The sequence below is a fragment of the Haemaphysalis longicornis genome, unplaced genomic scaffold (genome assembly GCF_048455015.1).
Source record: "Haemaphysalis longicornis isolate Haplotype H1 unplaced genomic scaffold, Haemaphysalis longicornis Haplotype H1 scaffold_2, whole genome shotgun sequence".
Lineage (NCBI taxonomy): Eukaryota > Metazoa > Arthropoda > Arachnida > Ixodida > Ixodidae > Haemaphysalis > Haemaphysalis longicornis.
Genome location: NW_027526295.1, coordinates 239663498 through 239685454, shown reverse-complemented (window position 1 = coordinate 239685454; position 21957 = coordinate 239663498). Strand labels below are relative to the sequence as shown.

Below are 21957 nucleotides of genomic sequence, written 5' to 3'. Positions count from 1 at the left end.
TCCACCGACCGCAAATGCGCTTTTAAATAGAAACCTTGCGGGAGTCGGCAGCCTAAATTTTGCACGGGCCCACGCGAAAAAGAAAAAAAATATTAAGAAATGGGATAATATCCGCGCCCACGCACAAACGCCAAAAAACCAGCAGGCTGCTTGAAAGCTATATGTATGTATGTATTTATTGTACTTAGGAAAAGGAAAAGCCACCAACAGGCGTAATTTGTCTCGCCTAGGGGGCGGACACCGGAACGCCTGCTGGTGTAGGGGGGGAGGGGGAGGATAGGGAGAAAAGAATACATAGGAATAGGAGGATAGGGGAGAAGGTTGACATTACAATGCATGTAACTCGCGCAAGGGTAAATATAAAACACAAAAGAGAAAAAAAAGGAAAAAGGGGAATAAGGGTAAATATAAAACACAGAAGAGAAGAAAAAAGGGTTACACACTGGGAAAATTAACATTACAGAGAAATACTACAGATATAGACAACACATGAATCTACAAAGGACACAGCACACTTGTAAAAGGGGTCACACACGCACACACACAAGTACAGAAGCTGCTTCAGCAGCAGCACTCCTCCACAATCTGGGCAGCTAGGCAGAGTTGTAGTGGAGTGCGCTGTGCAGCCCCGAGGCCCGCAGGTATGTACCCAGGGCCTCGAGCACTTTGTCTCGCTCCCTAGCACTGCCCGGGGGCCAAAGCAGATCCTCAAGTGGCCGCGCTCCGTGAAGCACGACCAGCAGCTCTGCCCGCCCTGCCGCAAACTTGGGGCACTCGTATAGCACGTGCGGCAGGGACTGCACGGGCGCTCGGCAGTGGGTGCAGGAGGGGCTGGTCGCCCGCCCCAGACGGTGCTTCCGCTCCGCCGTCCACACGTCCCCCACTCGGAGGCGCAGGATGGCCGAGCGCAGTCGTCGAGGCAGGCGTGAGGCCCGCACAGGCGGTAGGCCCCCTCCGACACGCAGCCGCGGGTCCGGATGCTTGGTCCGGATGTGTCGCTGGATGAGCAGGCGGGCGTCGTCCGCTGCCGCCTGAGCCACCATGTCCGACGGAGGCAGCGCGTGTGCCCCGGCGGCCAGCTCGTCCGCCCGCTCGTTGCCATCCAGACCAATGTGGGCGGGGACCCACTGCAGGCACAGTTGAGTGCCCCGGTCCGCCAGCTGTGCCACCTTCTCCCGGATGCCACGCACCAACAGGGAGTGTGAGTCTCCGTCCTGAAGACGCACCAGGGCCACTCGGGAGTCGCACAGCAGGGCGCAGCGCTCGGGCAAGGGCTCCATTTCCAGCAGCAGGTCCAGGCCCAGTCCGACCCCCACCAGCTCAGCCGTGGCCGAGGAAGAGGCATAGGACAGCCGCGCCTGTCGGGTGGCCTCTCCCAGCACGGCGGCCGCTGCGGCTGACCCCTGCTGCTCCCGCACCGAGCCATCTGTGTATACTAGGGCGTGGCCGTCTAGGTCGCCCCAGACGACACCCCGGGCCAGCTGCAGTTGCCCGCAGTGGGGTGTCCGCCGCTTGCTGTGCAGCCCCGGAAGGTCCAGCCGCACGTCAGCTGCCAGAGCAGGAGCGGGGCCACGAGGTCCCGCGTCCACGGGGCCCACCACCTCCTCGTAGAGCATCAGCATGCGCCCCATGCGCGAGTGGTGGTGGCTCTTCAGCCGCCGCAGCAGCGGACCGCCCCCCTCGGCGCGTCTCAGCCGGTCAATCTGGCCAAGTGCCCGCAAGTCAGCTGTCATCTCTAAGGTCCACGCCCCCGCCTCGGCCAGCGTCTTCTCGCACGGCGAGCTCTGGGGCAGGCCGAGGCAAGCGCGGACCCCCTTGCGGTGGTCTCCCTCCAGCTGCCGCCAGGTGGGTTTCCGCAGGGTCACCAGTGGGAGCGCGTACATAAGGAGACCCACCGCCGAGGCACCGTACAGCCGGAGGGCCGTCCGCTGCGAGCAGCCGCTGTCCCGGGCCACCATCTTGCCCACTGCTGTGGTGGCCAGCTGCGCCCTGGCTCGGAGCTCCTTGGCCGCCTGCCGGAAGTTCAGTCGGTGGTCCAGGGTGAGCCCCAGGTACCGCACCCTGGTTCTCCACTGGAGCTCCTCGCCATCGATGGTCAGGCGCCGGGTCCATCCACGGGCGGCGGCATCCGGATGCACCAGCATGGCGTCGGTCTTTGTCGCCGACAGCTGTAGGCCGACGCCTGCCAGCTTGGCACGAACTGCCTCCATGGCCGCCTGCAGTCGCTGTACAATGGCTCGGCCCTGACCCTTCGGCCCCAGCACCCACAGGGCGATGTCGTCGGCGTACACCGAAATGTACACTCGGTGGCCCCCTCCTCTGGGCAGGCAGCCTGGCAGGGCTGCCATCACCAGGTTGAAGAGGAAGGGGCTGATGACGGAGCCCTGTGGGGTGCCCACATTCACCGGCCGGGGAGCCGACAGGGCGTCCCCCACCTGCACCTGCGCTGTGCGGCCCGTCAGGAACGCCTCGACGAAGCCCTGCAGCTTGCCCGCAATGCCAGCCTCCTCCATGGCCAAGGAGATGGCATGACGCTGCAGGTTGTCGAAGGCGCCCTTCACGTCCAGCAGCACCAGGGCCGCCACCTGCTTGGTGGCCCTGGCGTGTTCAAGGGCCGCCACGACGTCGGCGATGGAGTCGGTGGCTGCTCGGTGCCTCCGGAAGCCCGTTGCTGCTCGGGGATGGCCTCTTCCTCCGCAGCGATGGCCTCCATCCTCCGCAGTGCCACCCGTTCGAGCAGCTTGCAGCCACAGGATGTGAGGGCCACAGGCCGGTACGCCGTGACTGCCACAAGGCCCTTGCCTGGCTTTGGTATGGGCCGCAAGATGGCCAGCAGCCACTCAGGTGGCAGTTGGCCCGTGTCCCATATGACGTTGTAGGCGGCCAGGAGTCGGCCGAACCCCACCTCATCCAGATTGCGCATCATCTGGTAGGTGAGGCCGTCCGCTCCTGGCGCCGACTTACGCTTGCAAAGCTATAAATATATATATTGAAGAAACGGTGAAGACGGTGATACAAAGTGGTCTGTAATTGGATGACATTCTAAAGCAGCGAGGTGGTGATTTCTTAGTAACATTAATAAACGCCCAGTTAGGAATTCTAGTAACGTTGTGAGTAACTGCATGGTTTGAGTTGAGTGTAGGGCCAAAATTCTCTCTAAAGGGGAGACAACGGGAGGGAAAAGAGAGAGGAGTGAGAATAGATGCAGGACGTAAGACAAGTGAAAGGCAGACTCGGTAGTTGTGCTCCATTTGGCATAGAAGATCCGAAATGGTCTTGGTTGAATCAGGTTGTCCTGGGAGCGCCGATACCGGCCAAAGACTCCGCGCGAAACAACTTGTTGAGGCTGGGCGAGCAGGTATTCCATTCTTAAGGCCTAAACGGTGGTACAGTACGAATGAAACTTCCACGTTTGATGGTGGTTGTTCGAGGCGTGGAAGCAGACATGGGATAAAATTTAGCAGTGGCTTAGCTCGGCTAGGCCAGGACATAAATAGCGTGAGCTAAGGTTCAGCAATCCAATCCAATCCAATCCAATCCAATACAATACAATACAATCCAGTGCAGTCCAGTCTAGTCCAGTCCAGCCCAGTCACTGCTCCTCGTGCATGCTCAGCACGGCTCTCCTGGAGCCACGCGAAACGGCTATCAAGCGGCTCCGGCGCAACGTCAGACTTGGCTACTGCGCAACAGAGGCGCACAGGTGGGCACACGCCAGCGCCAGTGCGTTTGCTGCGGCTATGACTTCACTCCTCTGGAATGCGCAGGCCGGCGAATGTGCAGACCCAATTCTCTACACACCCCTACTCCTATTGGATTGGATTTCCAATCCAAATCCAATCCAAATCCAATCCAATCCAATCCAATCAATCCAAATCCAATCCGATCCAATTAGTCCAAATCCAATCCAATCCAATGCTCCTCGCGCTTTGCTTGCCCAGCACAGCCCTTCAGGGTCTGCGCGAAACTGCGCAACCTCGGCCAGTGTAGCTTACGCTACAAAAATTGGCCGCGTATGTGCTCGCCTCGCTGCAAATGTCGTCGAAAGACGACAGTCGTCTGCCGCCCCTGCCACGTAAACGCCTCTTTTCTCTTTCCCACTCACCGCTCACGCTCTTCCTCTCCCGTCTCGCTTCTCCAACGATAAACACAGTGGATGTTTGATCAAGTCACTTGAATTTTAGTGCGCTCCACAGCTCACGCGCCATCTACGGGAACCTTGCGTTACTGTTCGACTTGGAATGCCGCACCGAGGGCTGGCCGCGCTGGCGTCGCGCGCGAGCACTTTTTGTATTTTCGTCGTCAAAACATTTTTTTCAGGCGTATTTTTACTTGCTACCACAAAAAAATTAATCAGCCGTGTATTTTTATTTAAAAGAACAATGCAAGTATCACTTATCTATTTATGTTCCGCCTCAAGTATGCCTATTTCATTTTCTTTGGCTCAACAATGTTCACAGGTAGGAACATTGCCACCATATTTCATAGTTTGGAAGTGTTTTTCTCACATAAACGTCTTATTTAAGAATTCATTACCCTTTTGGCCTGTTGGCTGTAAAGGAGGATATCCGCCGAGATAAACGCGTGTCTGTCTCGCCTACTTATCCCATCTCGCACATACGCTGCAAGGGGTGAGTGGACATTAAAGGCACGCATACTGCAGGCGGCAGTACTTACCTTATCCATCTCTTCATTTCTGTTTTCTTTTCTTTTGATTTCTCTCGCAAGTCTGATTCATGCTTTATACCGCGGAGTCCGCAACCTGTTATTACCGTTTTTTTAGATGGGTTGGGAAATTTGTTTTTCATGCTACAAGCCTTGTTATTGCCTGTAACCGAGACCCTTTTCCCTATAACTTTATGTACCTGTGTGTCCATGTGTAATAATAAGCCTTGCAGGCGTTCTTGTACCTGCTCGTCATATTTCTTGCCCCCCTGTCAACTGTACTCATATTTATTCGTTATTGTTGGAAAAAAAATCGAGGGACGGACAGACAGACAGAGAGGCTGCCAAAATTTTCGCATTTGAGTAGCCTAAGAAAGGCTATCGTCTTTAATGGTGCTTCAAATGATGCTTCAAACTAAACTAACGGTGCTTCAAACTCGCCGAACTTTCTATCCTGTTAAACGTAATTTCTTGTACAAAGGGCTCTTTTGAATGTTCTAACGCAGCTCTATTTAACCCTTCGCTATCAACGACACTAATTGGCGTGTACGCGTGCAAGGCGAGAACGGCATCGTGGTACGCAAGGGAGTCCCTGTGCCCTCCTGACCTACGAGTGATGTGCGGATGGATAGCTCCCTCGGAAGGTCATTCCAGAGGCATGTGCCGGGTCCTCAGCACAGAGTGGCAACTCCAGTTGCGCTTTTTCAAGGACTGCCTTCGTGTATCGTGTGAACGGCAAGATAACGGAAGGTGTTCGTTCCGAGAATGGTCGAATATAGCCCACCAAATCGCGGAGTTTCTGTGGACCCAGATTCGACCCACGCTTCCGACGAGGGTGAAGAAGCGCGCACCAGACCGCCATGTTGTCGTCGTTGGTGACGATGAAGTACCGCACCGGCACAGGCGGATCTTGCAGCTTGGCCCAAAGTTCTGCCTTGAGCCAAACCTACAGGCAGTGGACAAGATCGCCCTTGCAAGGTCAGTGTCCCGCCAAGTGAAGGAGGAAGAGAAACAAAGATGCAACACTGAGTGTGTGGACATCTTGCCTCGGTCCGAAGGAAGGCAGAGACGGTGTGTGGATCTTGATTCGACAATTGAGTTTTAAAAACGGCAGTCTTTCTTGGGCTACTTAAACGCAGAAATTTTGGTCTGTCTGTCTGTCTGTCTGTCTGTCTGTCTGTCTGTCTGTCTGTCTGTCTGTCTGTCTGTCTGTCTGTCTGTCTGTCTGTCTGTGACTCGATTCAGCCACCCGGCCAAAGTAAAGTGGATACTGCGCAATACTCTTATATATATAGTCACAGCCAAATGTAAACGTCTAAGCCCGGTTTTTATGTTCATACTTGTCAACTTTGTTGAACAAGAACAAGACACTACGCAAATATAAGACAGGAAATTAGTACACAAAGGGTATTTACAGTGTTCCTTTATTAAAAAATTCACGGATGCTTGGTTTTTCGATAGCAAATGATATTCTACATATACTGCAGACAACCGCCGCCTGCTGTTACCCGCGCTACCTCCTGGTGGCATATGTGAAATCACGCGGCAACAGCAACGAAAGGTTCCACTAGCCAGGTTCCACGTTCTGCTTGGAACACACGTGGAGCACGGCAACGCGGTTCTATAAACCTTGAAGTCGGCCGCCTCCATTCACGCGCGCCTCCACCGTACTGAAGCGCTGGCATCGAGGAACCCGGCCTGTAGCAGTGGAACGCGATAAATTCAAATCACCTTGAGCAAACCTTTAGTGTGTTTACCTTGGGGTGAGCACGACGGAACAGGAACAGCATGAGAGGTGAGCGGGAAAGCAAAGGGGGGTATTTCCTTGGCAGACGTCTACAAAGACTATCGTCTTTTGACGACATTTGCAACGAAAGTAGCAGATACGCGGCCATTTTTTTCCTAGTAGAAGCCTTCAGGTGCTGTTGTCCGACAAAGAAGGGTTTTTCGTTGTAATTCCTGATGGTATGTTCAAAGAGAAAGCCTGCGCTGCTGTGCACAAACATTTTAGGGGGGGGGGGGGTGAAAAACCGGCAGGTGCGAAGAAGAAAGTGGTGGAACTTCTCAATCGGGTCAACTTGATGAAGGTTAGCGGTGAAGTGAAGCAGTTACAAGCGTTTTTCTCGGTAAAAACACACAAGCCAGACACTCCTTTTCGAACCATTGTCTCAGAAAGAGGTATACGTGGTACCGTGCTGTGTCTACGTACTTTCAGGTGCACCTGAGTGGCCTGAAATTGGAATACCCTTTTATTATTCCTAACTCTTCTGTTGTGGTCAGTTTTCTAAGGGAAGGGGGCCTACAGGCTCCTTGTGGGTTTAGCATTGACATTGAGGATTTCCGTTACTTATTGCCGTGTAGTAAGTTGATGAGCAGTGCAAATAAGTGCACATAGAATAATGGCGAAATGAAGTTTTTTGCAAAATGTGGAATTTCCGTGGAGAGTTTTTTAGAGGTTTTGTTGTTTTACATGACGCATACATACGTGGGCTGGGAGGGTAAGACGTACGTCCAGAGATCGGGAGTATGCATTGGCTCGAAAGTGGCACCCATATTGAGGGGTATTTTTTGTCGGAGGTGGATAAGGCACTTGAGGTGGATTTGGACGGGCTTGTGCACAAAGTGTACAGGTAAGTAGATGACTACTTGGTGTTAGTTCAATCCGCTAACTTTGATCAGACGCGTGAGGAAGTGCTCGGGCTGTTTTCAAAAACGGGCTGGGACTGACTTTCACGTTTTAAGTGCCAAACGAAGGGAAACTGCAATTTTTGGATGTGTGTTTATCTTTCGAAAACAGACCACATATGTTGGATGCATTCCCCGAGAACAGCAAAGCCGCTTCTTGACTATCGCACAGGACACTCCCTGCTGGCTAAGAATAGCATAGCATGGGCATGCTTACGGTCAGCACTCGACAAGTCGTGCGCGCACTTGATGGGCACTAGTTTTGATTGCCAAGATAAAAGGCTGAAGGACGCGGGGTTTCTAAATGACTCTATTGCAGCCACGTGTGAAAAAGTCGACGTGCCATCAAGCAAGCCAATGACACGGTTGTTTCGAAACCTGCCCCACAAGAAAGAAAAAGAGTGGAAAAAATCCCGTATGTTCATGGCTCTCTCATGGCATCAAAAGAGTGGGTTCCTGATACGGCATGAACGTTGTCTTTTCTGCTGAGAAAAAAGTATGTCAGATATGCTCCGCCGTTGTCAGACGCATCGATACGAAGGGCGGCACCAAAAAAGAGGCTGCCACGTGAAACACGAAAAGCAGTTCGATGCTTGCACCCAATCGGTTGTGTGTCGCCTGCCGCTAGCCTGTGGCAAGGTCCACATCGGGCAAACAGAAAGATTCCTGAACATGCGATTACGGGAACATCACATTTCGCTGTTTGGCAGACCTTACACGCACCTGGCTTCGCACTGTAAAGAGTGCCAGGCACAGGGGTGTAATGCCATTTTAGAAAAACAACCGTGTTGTTTAGGCACAGGGGCAGTACGCAAAGGGAGATTATGGAAGCTTGGAATATCAGCCGGGAGGGGTAGATGTGCGTGAGTGATCCTTCAGTCAGTCTGCAAGACGCAGAGTTGGCGCTTCTGGGACGACACGTGCGATGATAGCACATTATAGGTTGTATTTTTTATTATTTATGGGGTAATTTTTATTGATAATCTATGTATAAGTCTTAATCAGTTGGGTTATGTCGGTTGGTTGCACTATAAATTTCTGTTTGTTAAGAAATGTTGCCAGTTGCTAGCAGCACGTCGCACTGTGTATTTCGCTTCTTAGTCAACATCTTCCCCCACCTATTCTCAAGATAAACTCATTCATCAGAATCCCTCTAAGCCCAGTAACCTATCCATAGCATAGAGTTTCATAGGACACGCAATTTCGATAGTCTCATGAACCGTTATTAATGCTTTGGAGTGTTTCGCTTACCTTTCCAAGCATGTGTGTTTCGTAGCCTAGTTCCTTAAGGCGTTCAGGCATTATCTTAACATCAAGGGGCAAGCCCGAAGGTTCTCCAGGAAGCATGGCTCCTTGTTGCATCCCTGGAAGGGAAGTAGAATTTTAATGCTATTAGAGTTCTTGGGCTACCTCATCAACTCTTGGTTCAGTGCCTGCCCAACAGTTCTGCGTGGTAGGGCGGTAATTTGACTTTCGAACTAAGGAGGAAGTAGGGAGTGGATGTGTGGCAGGAAAGGCTAGAAGGACAGACATCAGGAAAAGAAACGAGGAAAGAGACGGTAAGAAAGAGGAAAGGAGGCAGCGCGTCAACACAAGTCTACCAAACAACCGGAAGGATGCTAATTGTGGCATCATATCAAAATACATCAGAGGTGGGTTCTGCCCGGATTGTTTAATGCCTTTTTTTGCGGAAAAAGCTTGAGTAAGGAAACAAAGTAAAGCATGACATTGTTGGGTGTCTCAGTCACATTTAGCCCCGCTCAATCACTCAATTTGATGCATGTAACAGACCGTCCAAATCTGTCATTCGCAATGGTTAATGATATGAGCTCTCGAGTGGACACAAACGAATCGGAAGAATTTTGGTGCACCAGTACATACGTGCGCTGTTCCAGAGTCATAAAAAGGAGGCATGGACAGAAAGTGGAGGAAAGGCTGTGGTCGGAGCCAACTGGCTAAACAACAAATAAAAAAATTCTGCTCTCTGTCGCAAGCGTCGCAAGTCCGCCCAAAGCACTGAAACAGCCTACGCCAGTGGCCGAAGAGGACGACAGCACCGACGAAGATCAGCACAACGTAACTCCGGCGCCCAAGAAGAGGGCAGTCTCTGAACTTTCATTCAAGAAGCAGAACCGCGTAGCGATCAGGGAGCTGCGAGCAGAAAACAAAGAACTTAAACCAGAGATCCAGGAGATCAAGGAGACTCACCAGCATGAAATCAGCGATCGAAGCCATAATGAACCACCCGATATTACCCCAATATGCCCAAGTACACGGCAACCCGGCAAGGCAAGCACGCGCAACCCAACTTCCAGCTAACATGGCCTCCAACGCATTACAACTAACAGTCTGGCAATGGAATTGCCGCAACTTCAAGGGCAAGAGGGCGGCAATACAGCAGCGCATCAAATCGTCAAGAATGCACCGGATGTCATACTACTCCAAGAAACACTCGAGGACGCCCCGACCCTTCCCGGATACTGAGCTGACTCCAGTCCGATGGAGGGCCGAGGCGTCTGCACTTTCGTCAAGAAAGGGCTCCCCTTCGTAGAGCATGACTACAAGAATACCAAGATAGAGCATACGTTCATCGAAATAATACCAACAAGGAAAAGGAAATGCAGCAAATTCATCCTCAACATATATAGCAATCCCACACAAAGACTTCAGCGCTTCAGGTGACACCTGCACAGAGCCTGCAAGACGGCAGACCGGCATAGACTCCTGATCGGGGAAGACTTCAACGCCACTGACCCGGCGTGGGGCTACAGCTAGAGCCTCGCCGAAGGAAGAAACTTATCACAAGATGCGCACAAGCTCGAGCTCGTCCTCATTACGGAGCCGGCTCACCCGACAAGGATAGGCGCCTCGGTGACTAGAGATACCACACCCGACCTTACCTTCATCAAGAACTTTGGCTCGCAACCGGCAACGTGGCACCACACATCCACGGACCTGGGCAGCGACCACCCGATCATAGAAATCAAGATCCCTCTTTCCGGGGCACACCAGACGGGCACACGTAAATTCAAATAGATTGACTGGAACGACCTTAGGAAACTAAGAGAATCGCAACACAAAACTCAAGCCAGATCACGGACATAGATGCATGGTGCCTAGACCTCACAGGCAGCGTCGAGGCAGCACCTAAAGAGATTGAGACTTAACTTGAAGTAGACAAGATGGACAGCCGATTGGCACACATGATCGAGGCCAAGAACTCTCTACTCGCGCATTGGAATAAACAACGCATCAACAGCAAACTTCGCAAAAAGATCGCGGAGCTAAATCGCAACATGGAGGAGCACTGCCGGGAGCTTTGCAAGCAACATTCGCACGAGCTCTACAACGCGATCAACGGCCAAATGCTCAACGGCAAAGCGTGGAACATCCTAAGACAGCTACTAGACGAGGGGAAGACGAAATCGCATCAGCGTGACCGACTGCCTAAACTACTACACAAGGAGACGATGGCCAAGGGCGAGACGGCTGTCAAAATGCATCTACTCAACAAGTACGTGCCACAGTTGACCGCGAAACGACACGGCCCATATACTGGCGAGACCAATGAAGCCCTAGACCGCGACATTAGCATCGAGGAAGTAAGAACGGCACTCTACGACCTCAACAGCAGATCGGCGCTGTTGTGCTAGAGCGCCCGGCCCCAAATTCGTTGCACGGGGCAACGCGCCACCAGCGGGGCCGATTCACGCCTCGTCCAAACCGGACTAAACCGCCCGCGGCCGACGGTCGCAGTCTTGGAGCGCCGCAGAGTCGCCTCTCCTTTTGCGGCGCGGCGGCGCGGCTGAATCGGCCGAATCGTGCCTTGGGTGAACGACCTTCAACCGACGGGCCGCCACCCGCCTGGAGGCGGCGTCGCGGAGACGGCGGGGGCGTCGCCCTCCCTTTAACCCATCGCGGCGGCTCGGCTGACGCAACCCCTTCGCCTCCATTCGTCGGATTTCAAACTTCGGCCAGCGAAGGTCCACATTGGAGTGATTCTAACTTCTCGGGGCCACAACAGACTTCAGCGGTATAAAATAGGCCCGGAGGCACTTATCTTCGGCATTCTTCGGCGGATCCGAGTGTAGAGGTGCTGACGCCTTTGTGCGAGCCGTGTAACGCTATTGTTAGCCTTGTTCATACTGTATATAAATGCTGCTTCAACTCTTCGTCGGCTCGAGAACTTCTTCGCTCTGCTTTGCCGCGTCGATAGCGGACGGAGCAAGGCAGCGACGCGACACCGGTGACTGCGCTGGGAAGGCCAGTCCCAACAGTGGTGGCTGCGGTGAGAGGGATGCCCAGTCCCAACAGCGCCCGGCCCTGACCGGGTAATGAACAGAACCCTTAGGAACCTCGATGACCAGTCAATAGAAGCCCTAACGGATTACTACAACGAATGCTGGAGGACAGGCAAGCTCCCCCGAAAGTGGAAAAAGGCCAAAATTATTCTAATCCCGAAGCCGGGCAAGCCCCCAGACCCGGACAACCTCAGGCCTATATCGCTGACATCCTTCGTTGGAAAAGTTCTCGAGCACGTCCTCCTCAATCGGTGGGAAAAGTTCCTCGAACAAATAGAAGCCTTCCCCCACACGATCATCGGATTCCGGCAACACCTGGGCACCCAAGACGCCGTGCTTCAGCTCAAACACCAAGTAATAGACGGCCAGACCAGCGGCAACAAAGCCATATTAGGTCTCGACCTACAGAGTGCATTTGATCAAATCGAACACGCTGCAATCCGAAGACAAATATTGAAACTCAACCTGGAGGAGTGCAGCTACAACTACGTTAGAGACCTTCTAACGGACAGAAGCGCCGAACTCGTGGCGGGAGACTTAAGAGTCGGCGAACGTACCATGCGGCACAAGGGCACCCCACAAGGGTCTGTAATCTCCCCAATGCACTTCAATCTAGTCATGATCGGAGTGGCCGAGAAACTCGAGAAGCTTTAGGACGTCGAGCATACGATCTACGCCGATGACATTACCCTGTGGGTATGCAAAGGCAGCGACGGACACATCGAGACAGTACTCCAGAGAGCGTTCAACGAGATCGAAGATTACCTCCAAGACAGTGGCCTCAAATGTTCACCAAAGAAGTCGGAACTATACTCTTGAACCAACCGGCAAGAAGACACAAGAGTAAACCGCAAAGGGAACGGGACAAGATCACGATATGAACCAAAGATGGTACCATCATACCCATGGTACCTAAGATCAGAGTCCTTGGAATGACAATCGAATCTCATGGGAGGAATGGGGACACGGTTAACCGTTTCATTTACAAGACAGCCAACGCCACCCGGCTACTCAAACGAGTAACCTCGAAAGGGGGTGGCATGAAGGAGGACAGTCTCGTCCGCCTGATTCAAGCGTTTGTGATCTGTCATGTAACCTACGTGGCTGCATAGCACATAGCACCACTGGTACCAAAGTGAAAGAAAAAAGATCGACATACTCATACGCAAGGCTCACAAGATCGCCCTCGGCCTACCCGACACCACGAACACCGATCTGCTGCTACAACTAGGAATCCACAACACGCTCGAAGAGATAGCAGACGCACAATGAGTGTCTCAACTCGAAAGGCTATCAGCAATCAAGACAGGCTGCAAAATCCTAAAAAAACTGCAGATCAGATACCACCGACAGCAAGAAAACAAGAGCACGCTCAGCAACGAAGTTCACCAAGCCCTACGCATAGACCCAATACCCAGGAACGTTAACCCAGAACACAACAGAGGCAGGCGCCAAGGCCCTCACTCACAAACACAGCGAGGACCCCGGCGCTCGCTTCGTCGATGCTGCAGAATACGCGGGCGGCAGCAGCTACGCCGTGGCGGTAGTTGACGCTGCAGGCACTACAAGATCCGCTTCATAAATTGTGCCAAGTCCGAGGAGGCCGAGGAGGTGGCCATAGCCCTGGCGCTTGCCGACCAAGGCTGCGCCACAGTCCTCAGCGACTCACGCCAAGCAGTACGGAATTATGCCAAAGGGGAGATCTCACCCACAGCGGTACGCATCCTGGAGCGAGTCCACCTTCATAACCAGAAACACATCACTTGGTTCCCAGCACATGAAGGCAAGGTCTATGAGACAAAAGAAAACAAAAAAACGAGTCGGCCCACGTCACAGCGCGCGCTCTATCTCTCCGCGCTGGCAACGAAGAGGCCACACAACTCTGGTTCAGCCCTAAGGACAGGCTCGCCAACTACCACGAGATCACCAAAGCGTATCGCCTGGCTCGCACGACTCTCCCTCCACCCAGCGACAAGCTGGACAAAGCCCAGGCCGTAATCTTCAGACGACTGCAGACCGGAACCCTCCTAACGCCTTTACTTCTACACAAACTATACCCCGATGCCTACCCGGACAGCAGGTGCAGGGTCTGCCGAAAGGAGACGGCTACTCTAACGCACATGCTGTGGAATTGCAACGAACACCCCGAAAAAGCAAAGCCAGGAACCCTTCCGCCGCGACTAGCAGCGGCGCTGACATCCTACGACCAAGGAGAACAACTCTGGGCCGTCCAGCAAGCCCAAGAGGCGACAACGAGGCAGGCTTCCGAAACCCCGCATGTGGGCTGAAGAAACCAAGCCGAGATGCTCCCCCGACGGTGACCTAGGCCCGGTCGACTAGCGTGCGCGCACGCGAGTTTTTCAGGCTCATAATTAACTTTATTCCGCTCTACTCTGCCAGATCTAAGCAATGTTTGTTCGTACTCTGGGGGTTGAGTAGAGGGAAATCACGAGCGGAATTTCATGTTTAGTCCGAAGTCACAGGCTGCTTTTAAAGTTCCGTCAATGATTAAATTCGTTCTCCTTATCGGTGATTCCTCCGCAGTGAGCCTGCTTAATAACGTAGCCTGGGTGAGCACAGCAATTAAGTGGGGATCCGAGTCTCTCTTGCGTAACAAATGCGTCCTCCTAAAGGTATATACGTTTAAAAGAGAAGAAAATGCACACGGCATGTGCCGAATCACAAACTTCAAGCTTTTGATGACCGGCAAAATCCGCCGTTGTGGCTCCGCGGGTCTAAGGCGGTGTGCTGCTGAACTCAAGGACGCAGTTTCGTTCCCGGCCGCTGTTGGCGCTTTTCAGATGGAGGCGACAAGCAAACACTCACTTACGTCGATATTTCGGGGAACGGTAAAGATATCTCAATGGCCGAAATTGATGGGAAGCCCTCCAGACGGCGCGCTTCTTAGGCGAGGTGTAGCGGCGGCGTGTTAAACACCCAAAGGTTTTTTATGACCGCAAGAAAAAAAGGCTTCGGTTTACCTTTCGAGTGTGTAGACATGACAACGGGCATGAGGTTAGTAACTCAACAATGCCCATGCGGATACATGTACTATATATCTCCCGCATACCCAGGTGTATAGGGTACAGGCCACTCATGAGGGCCCCCCTTGAGGGCGAGCAGAGTTCTTGGACGTAGTAGTTGTTGAGTACCACTCCCGTGAAGGCCAGGGCATCCAGGTTGGGTGTAGGGATCTGGGACGAGCCGTGGAAGCCCACGTCCGCCCATCCCTGCAAAGACACAGCAACCGGGAGAAGAAGTAAAAATAAAATAAAGCCGTTCCGCTATATGTGAAAGCTGTCGGAAGTGCAGAGCAGTGATTCGCCATAATGGGTGGCGGCGCCCTTATCCGCTCACTGCTACCACCCATCACGCTCTTCGCCGCCCTGTCTCACTCCTCTCCGATGAAAATGCAATTCAAATTTCCCGCCTTCGCAGTGCTCGCGAGCCCCCTGCCTGAAGCTGCGCCAGCGGGAGTTTTGTTCTTTTTGTGCTTGCTTTAATTTCGTATGCTCGACTGCACAAATTGCCGGCAATTCTGGCAATTTGCCGGAAGTCTTTTCTGATTGGCTTTCAATTTTCGTCACGTGCTTCCGGTTGACAAAGCGGTTGTGTGTGCTGTCGTCATTTTGACGTTTCATGTCGTTTACGGACACCAGTTCTAAAGTTTGCCTTATTTCTCGTTACTAAAGGCGCATAATTATTGGCCGGCAATGAAAAAATAGACTAAATGCAGCGGGCATGACAACGTAAGCCTGTCTTTGCTATTCAACAACAATACTCCTTGTAATACATACCCCTTCTGTGATTGGCTGAGAAGGCATGACGTAATTTAAACAGTGGGCGGGAACAATTACGTCATGCATTGGCAACTTCAGCCTGCGTAAAAGTGACGTAATGCTACGTAACAGCATAAAAATGGCGGTTGTTTTTGTCGCAAAATACAAGCAAAATAGGGCAAAAAATTGCCCCGGCTTACGGCGCCGCGAAATGGGCGGAAATTTTCAGCAGGCGCCGTTTCGTATGCGCGCTGTTTAAAGCATGTTTCCTACCGAAACAAATTATAGTTTCAACTGCTTCCAAGTCAGCAATGATGGAGCATACAAATAACGTTCAGTATTTTGCTTTTATGTTTGGTAACAAAATAAAAATTATTTGTTTGGCGTAACCACAGCATAAGAGGGAAGTACAAGCCTCTCCATGACAAAGAGAACCCAATGCATGGCATTTGTCTATACTCGTCTTAGTAAGCTGTTGGGTCACACGATCGAACTCAAGAGAAAAAATAACAAAGAAAAGTGACTATTTGGTTCATTACAGCGCTGATTGAAGCCCAGCTTGACGAATGAGTGAATCGGCGACATCGGTGCGCTCCGCGGTTATCAGGCATAGCGCTTCGCTGCTATTATGTGTCATAGAAGCGATAGTCGCGGCCGTCTTTTTCTATGATCACGCCATAAACTTGTAACATAGCAGCAGACGATGGCGTGGCGGCGGTGGCGGCAGGGAAGGTGATAACGCAACAACGCTTGCATTGAAGCAGAGAGCCCAGCTGTGTTACTAAAAGCGATTGAAATAAATAAATAGATGCGGTAAAAAAAATTGTATGATGCTCTTTAGCTCGACATCCGCCTTTTGCTCGCTTTTGGATCAACGTTACTCTATCGCCCTGTGGTGTTGACGCCAAATTTGACCTCCAGAAATGTGTTTTTCTTGTCAGCCTCAGCTACCGTCTTAATTTTTATAGTACATGCCAAGTGTTTTTATATCTTTCTTGGACAATATTTGATACCTTGGTAGCGATCTTTATGAGTGACTTGTCAAATTACACTGCTTGTCGTCATAGCTATAGGTGCAGCACGTCACTGATTGCTTACGTCGTGCTTACGCAAAAAAACATGGACGAATTGCCGGCAATTTGTGCAGTCGAGAATAGGGTCCTAGGGCCCTCTGGAGCTGTTTTGCGTCATTTCGAGCACGCCATTTTTTTCTTGCGCGGCCACTTTTTTCGCTTACTATCGTAAAAAACAACCCAACGAGCGTTCCTAACTAAATGAACGCGGGGGCTGCCGGTTATATACCCAGATATTGCCTGAAATGTTCCTGCAGTTTTCTTTGCGCTAAACAATGGGGAAATGTATGACAAGCGCGAGCGGTTCAAGAGGTTCGAACGGTTATGACTATTTAAACCACGTGGTTTTAGAATCCTCACCGGGACCCCCTCACGACGGTAGACAGGCTCTACTTGAGTCCGTTATCTCGCTGCGCCGCTTGATTCCGGCAGTCGCTTGACATCGACCGTTAGCGAGCTACGACGACAACGCGAGCCCATAAAGGGCTCTGCACTTAAAACATAGAGAAAGAAATATGCTTAAAACTTGTGTCACACGTGATATGTCCCGGTTCCCAGGCGTCGCCGTAGGCAGCTTTGTGGGACGCTGTCAAATTTGTTTGATATTCCTGAAGACCTGCCAAATTATTGTTTCTGGGATTTGTTGAAGGATTCTTAACTATGGTTGTCCAGAGCAACATGCAATACTTTGACCAGGACAATTTCTCTGTGAATTCGGCTTGGCCTTATGCAAAACGCGTTGCAACCTTTCTTTCTCCAGGGAGAAGCTCCCCATTCACATTGGCCGATGCAGCATCGACAAAGACTACGGCGCCGGTCTCTGTGATGATAACAGTCTCAATAGCTCGTTCGGAAAGCCTATAAGCCCTGCCTAATTTGCGTTTGCTTTTGCCGGCCTCAGCCAATCGCAGAGCTGAGCATATGACATCATAAGTTCTGTTGCGGGAAATAAGCTAGTGGGTCGCGTGGCCATTCCCTTTTTCCCTAATTATATAACTTATATGAGCGAAGTGTGCGCTAAAAGTGGTGTCAGTGTGATTCTAACGAGGCAATATTTCGAATGAACCAAACTTGTGTTTTGTCTGCAAGGCCCATTTAAAGGGCACCTGCAACACTTCCAATAAGCGCTTTCACTCTTACCTTCGCGACTGGAAGCACTACTACAGCACGCATCAGCACTGCGTGGTTTGCTCGTCCAACGCCGCCTGTATAAACATTGCCTAACGCGTGAGCGAAAAATGGCCAAACAGCCACTCTCCTGTTGCTCTCTCCTACCCTTCCCCGCTCCGTAGCCTTCCAGCGTGCTTTCGTGTCCGCCAGCCAGCGCCGCTTCTCGGAAACTATGCAAAATAGTGGAAAGATTGTTTAGCGTTCCCGAGGCGGCGCTCCTACGCCTTCTTGTTTTTCACCAAGCCTGTCTGTCTTAGTCTGTCACTGAAAAAACTTCCTTTGTCACGAAGCAAAATCCCTTGCGCTGCCGCAGGCTGATGCCGGCTTTGCGCGCTTATCTACTCGGATCACAGGCCCTGAAATTTTCTGAGTGGGGCATCCCACCTCTATCCCCTCCCCATTTAGGTATTGTTTTGACCCCGCTGTTCGCACTCCGCATCGGTACGCACTTCTAAAATTGAGGACTGTACTGTAAAAGCGCCCGGACAGCGTGGCGGGATCCCAGCTGCTTATCCTTTTGTTTCCTATAATTTTCTGAAGTTTACAAGCACGTGATATTATTGGAAAGTTATCGTAGAAGTGAGCGCCTGAACAAAAAACGTGCACGCAATTTTTTTCTTCTCTACATACTCCAGCAAGAAAAATATCAGTAAAATAATGGCTGCCCCATCCGAAAATATCGTTTTTCTGTTAGCTATATGTCTACCCGACAATCAGTATGTTCTTACGCTATTTCAGTCCGCCTCCGTCTTTATCTTTGGAAAAATGCAGCAAGTATGAAGCGAGCGACACGTTGAACGAGATCCCCAGTGCGCCACAGAACTAGCGCCCCGTCGCGGCTAAGATGTAAGTGAAACGGCCCTTGAAGCCCAACAGGCAAGCCATAATGGGCAAGCTGAGAGACACACGTCGTAGATGTGGGTGCAGCGTTCGCGACTCGCGAGCAGTGACATAAGGCGAGATGTCCGCCGGCACGCGCCACATAGCGGATCAGTGCCTGAACTAAGCGTCCCTACCCTTCCCATTGAAAAGCGCGCGACGCGTCAGGCAATGTTAATACAGGCGGCGTTGGCTCGTCGCAGTAGGCACACCTTCCGTTTCTGTTTTGCTTTTGTGGCTTTCTTTTTGAAGTGGCTTTCAAATGCGTTCTCTGCGGCAACTGAAGGAAGGTCGACCAATAGCCGCTACACCGCTGTAATGACGTAATGCCAGCGGTCGAAGAACGCCAAGACCGGGAAAGAGAGAAAAATCTTTCGAGGAAGTTTCTAAGTTATGTAAAGGGCACAGAGCACTAATTTTTGGCTGAGGTACTCTGCGACCTCCTTATCTAAGTACTGGATGTGTTGGTTGACTACGTTCTGCAAGCATTTAAGATTTCAAAAAATGTTGAAAAAAGTGTTGCAGGGTCTCTTTAAGGAAACGCCTATAATTGCAGGTAGTCACGGGATCGGTCTGGATTTCTTTGTTATTCCTGTTCGTGCAGCCTGAATGTTTCTGCTTAGGGGAAAAGCAACAGCAAGGCGTACGTTCATACAGCAAGATGTTTGCAACCCTGGTATACAAACACAACAACAATAACCGTGACGTGTCGGAGGATTTACCTGTAAAACGCATCTTCTTTATTATTAAACTATTAATGACACCTGGACAAGTTCTATACTGTTTTGCACATGTAAAGTTAGGTGATACTGTCGACCACGGTATTTATAACGCCGCTAGCGCCCAATAGGCACGTTGCGCTGATGTTTGCCTCCCAAGCAGCAGCGCCATTTTCTATATCCTAGTGGTTCGGGGGGGGGGGGGGGTGTAGGAGGGGGGGGGTGTCATTTCTTGTAGGAAAGATTTCACGCATATCACGGGCTGGGTTCGTGGCATTTATATCACGTAATTATACCAACAGTTTATATTACCAACAGCCGGGATGGTAATACACTAGTCAGGCACGAAAGCCCACACAAAGAAGGCATCTAAGGTAACGTCCTGATAACAAGGCCGAGAAGAACGAACAGCTTAAGTGGCGCTGGCAAAAATACGTCAGTCGCTGCTGTTGTAGCCGACCAGTCAGAATGCAGATAACCTAGCAGGGACGAACCGATGCATTCATCACCACGGCCGTCTTTATTTACACCGTGTCGCAGTATCAACCCCATAGATTGTTATTACGGTATGCTGCAGGCAGTGGGAGATAACTGCTCGAGTAATCGCCACTCCTTTATTGGTGCCCCAGCGTGCGCTGCAGGCAACTTGACTAGGAAAAGTGCTGCGCGCGCTCACAGCAGGCTGTGTGTGGTGCAACGTGCCTCATACGTAACTGCACCCATGCCTCATACGTAACTGCACCCAAGATGAAGATGTTGAAAACGTAAATGACGCCTTGTGGATCTTTGCCACGCCACGCGACTATGCTGGGGCAAGTATTTCTCCTCATTTTTGCGAACTTCCTCCTTTACCGCACGTTTTAGCTACAGCTGCGGCAACGCGAACTGCACTCACGGTGAACTTTTTTATGGTGTCGAAACCGAGTGGCAGGTGCCAAGTTACAGCTGCATGTAGAAGCGAGGCGCAACAGTAAATCAGGGTTAGCTGTTTCAGGGCCAGCTTGCACACGTACCAAGTCGTCTGCCAGGATGAACACAATGTGAGGCCGGGTTTTGTGCTTCCTGGCCCCCGCGGTGTGCGTCACGCAAGCAAGAGCGAGGAGCGACAGATACACCTCGGCGAGCCTCCGCACCTGCAAGAGCAAAGGTGACGTCGCAAGTTGGCAAGCATCTCCTGATAATATTTAGTCTATCGCTCGCGGTGAGTCTGAGCGGGAAATGCGAGAGCTCCGCTTCGGCACCTGTATCCGGGTAGAAATGATGCACAGAACCGGATGCTTAAGCATCGGATGGCGTCTACACTTCTTCGTATTCGCGCTGTACAGTTCAGCAAGTTATCATCAACAAAAATATTAACAGAGGCTTAGCTCGGCTACGCCAGGATATACGTAGCGTGAGCTGAGGTTCAGCTGGTTATTCTTAGCTTTCCTGGTTGTCTAGGATTAGCTTGATTATCATGCTTACTGCTACTTCAATGACACGCATACACGGTATAGGCATTATATGACACGCGTATATTTATCAAGCGGCTCCGGTGAGGCGTCACCAATTGCCCAAGAGCTAAGCTGGTTCCACAGGCGCACGCCGGTGTTGCTGCGACAGACGAGCCATCGGTTCCACAACCGGGCACCCTTCGCATGATCATCAAGTGGACCGGACCGCCACATGCGCAACGGAGGTCGGCGAAGACGCTGGGCGCGAGGGGTGTGTGAGAGACGCCGGGCAGCGAGCAAAGCAACGTTCTGTGCGCCGTGTGAAGTCACTGCTCCTCGCGCATGCGCAGCACGGCTCTCCAGGAGCCATGCGAAACTGTTCAACCTCGGCTAGTATAGCTCACGCTACAAAACAGCCTATCCACTGCAGGAAGAAGGCCTCCCCCATTGACCTCCACTCGTTTCTGTCCTGTGCCGCCCGAGTCCTGAATGGGCTTTTAAAGGAAACAAACACGACTAAATTGAAAGAGAAAATACAAAATGAAGCGCAGATTAACAACCTTTTTGTTTTAGGTGGAAGAAATATTATACCTGTTCTAGGAGTGGCCGGTATTAGTAACCCGGGAAAACATAGAAAACAAGAAAAACGAAGTTGACGTTGATAAAAGAGGCCCTTCGTGTTAGACTGTTTGCCTCCATTACTCAAGATCCGCCAGTTACATACGTACATTAGGTTAAACGGTACACAATCGATGTGATTGGAAACAACCGCTGCGCAAAAAGCAAAAACAAAAAAAAAACTGCAAGGAAGGTTTAACCCTGTCGTTTTTACAAGAGCATGAAGCAAGGTTTGCTACCCGACTCTACTGCGGTTGTTATACCAGTAGCGTCACTTTGCTGCTACGTATGTGAAGTAATTGCATAAAAAAACAGCTATCGGGCGCTAAAACTTAACCAATAAACTAATGAAAACATAGAAGGTTAAAAAAAGTGACCAAAAAATTAGGAGCCCCTGAAGGTGGATGACCAGCGAAGCTGTATAAAATATAAATCGCACGCGTAGCTAGGTAATCATAATGAATAGATATTTTTCTCGTCATTTGGTAATGGTGGTGACTATGGCTTTGTAATTGCATAACAACATTAGGAAAGACAAGAGTTTTATCCTAACAGAAGACGAAAATGGTGCTCTCCGTTTCCCTCCTGTGTACGGTCATGTGTAGACAGCAGGCGGGAGTTATGTGACGTTTGCA

At 51.3% G+C, this 21957-nt stretch overlaps 2 protein-coding genes across 4 annotated transcripts in view; one reads left to right on the top strand and one right to left on the bottom strand.

Annotated features, from left to right (window-relative positions):
• Nucleotides 1–21957, bottom strand: part of LOC144168575 (arylsulfatase B-like) — a 56926-nt gene that overhangs the window by 12809 nt on the left and 22160 nt on the right. Inside the window, exons 2-4 of the mRNA XM_077697529.1 lie at nt 20285–20445; nt 14722–14881; nt 8602–8714 (exon numbers count right to left, since the gene is read on the bottom strand). Coding sequence (XP_077553655.1) covers nt 8602–8714; nt 14722–14881; nt 20285–20445 — 434 coding nt within the window. The remainder of the gene's footprint in view (nt 1–8601; nt 8715–14721; nt 14882–20284; nt 20446–21957) is intronic.
• Nucleotides 19944–21957, top strand: part of LOC144170237 ((3R)-3-hydroxyacyl-CoA dehydrogenase-like) — a 52881-nt gene continuing 50867 nt past the window's right edge. The window contains exon 1 of one of the 3 annotated variants that reach the window (XM_077699888.1): nt 19944–20083. The gene's annotated coding sequence lies outside the window, so the exon portion shown is untranslated. Of the gene's footprint in view, nt 20084–20291; nt 20419–20450; nt 20473–21957 lie in introns of those variants that run through there. The other 2 variants (XM_077699889.1, XM_077699890.1) reach the window with 2 other exon arrangements.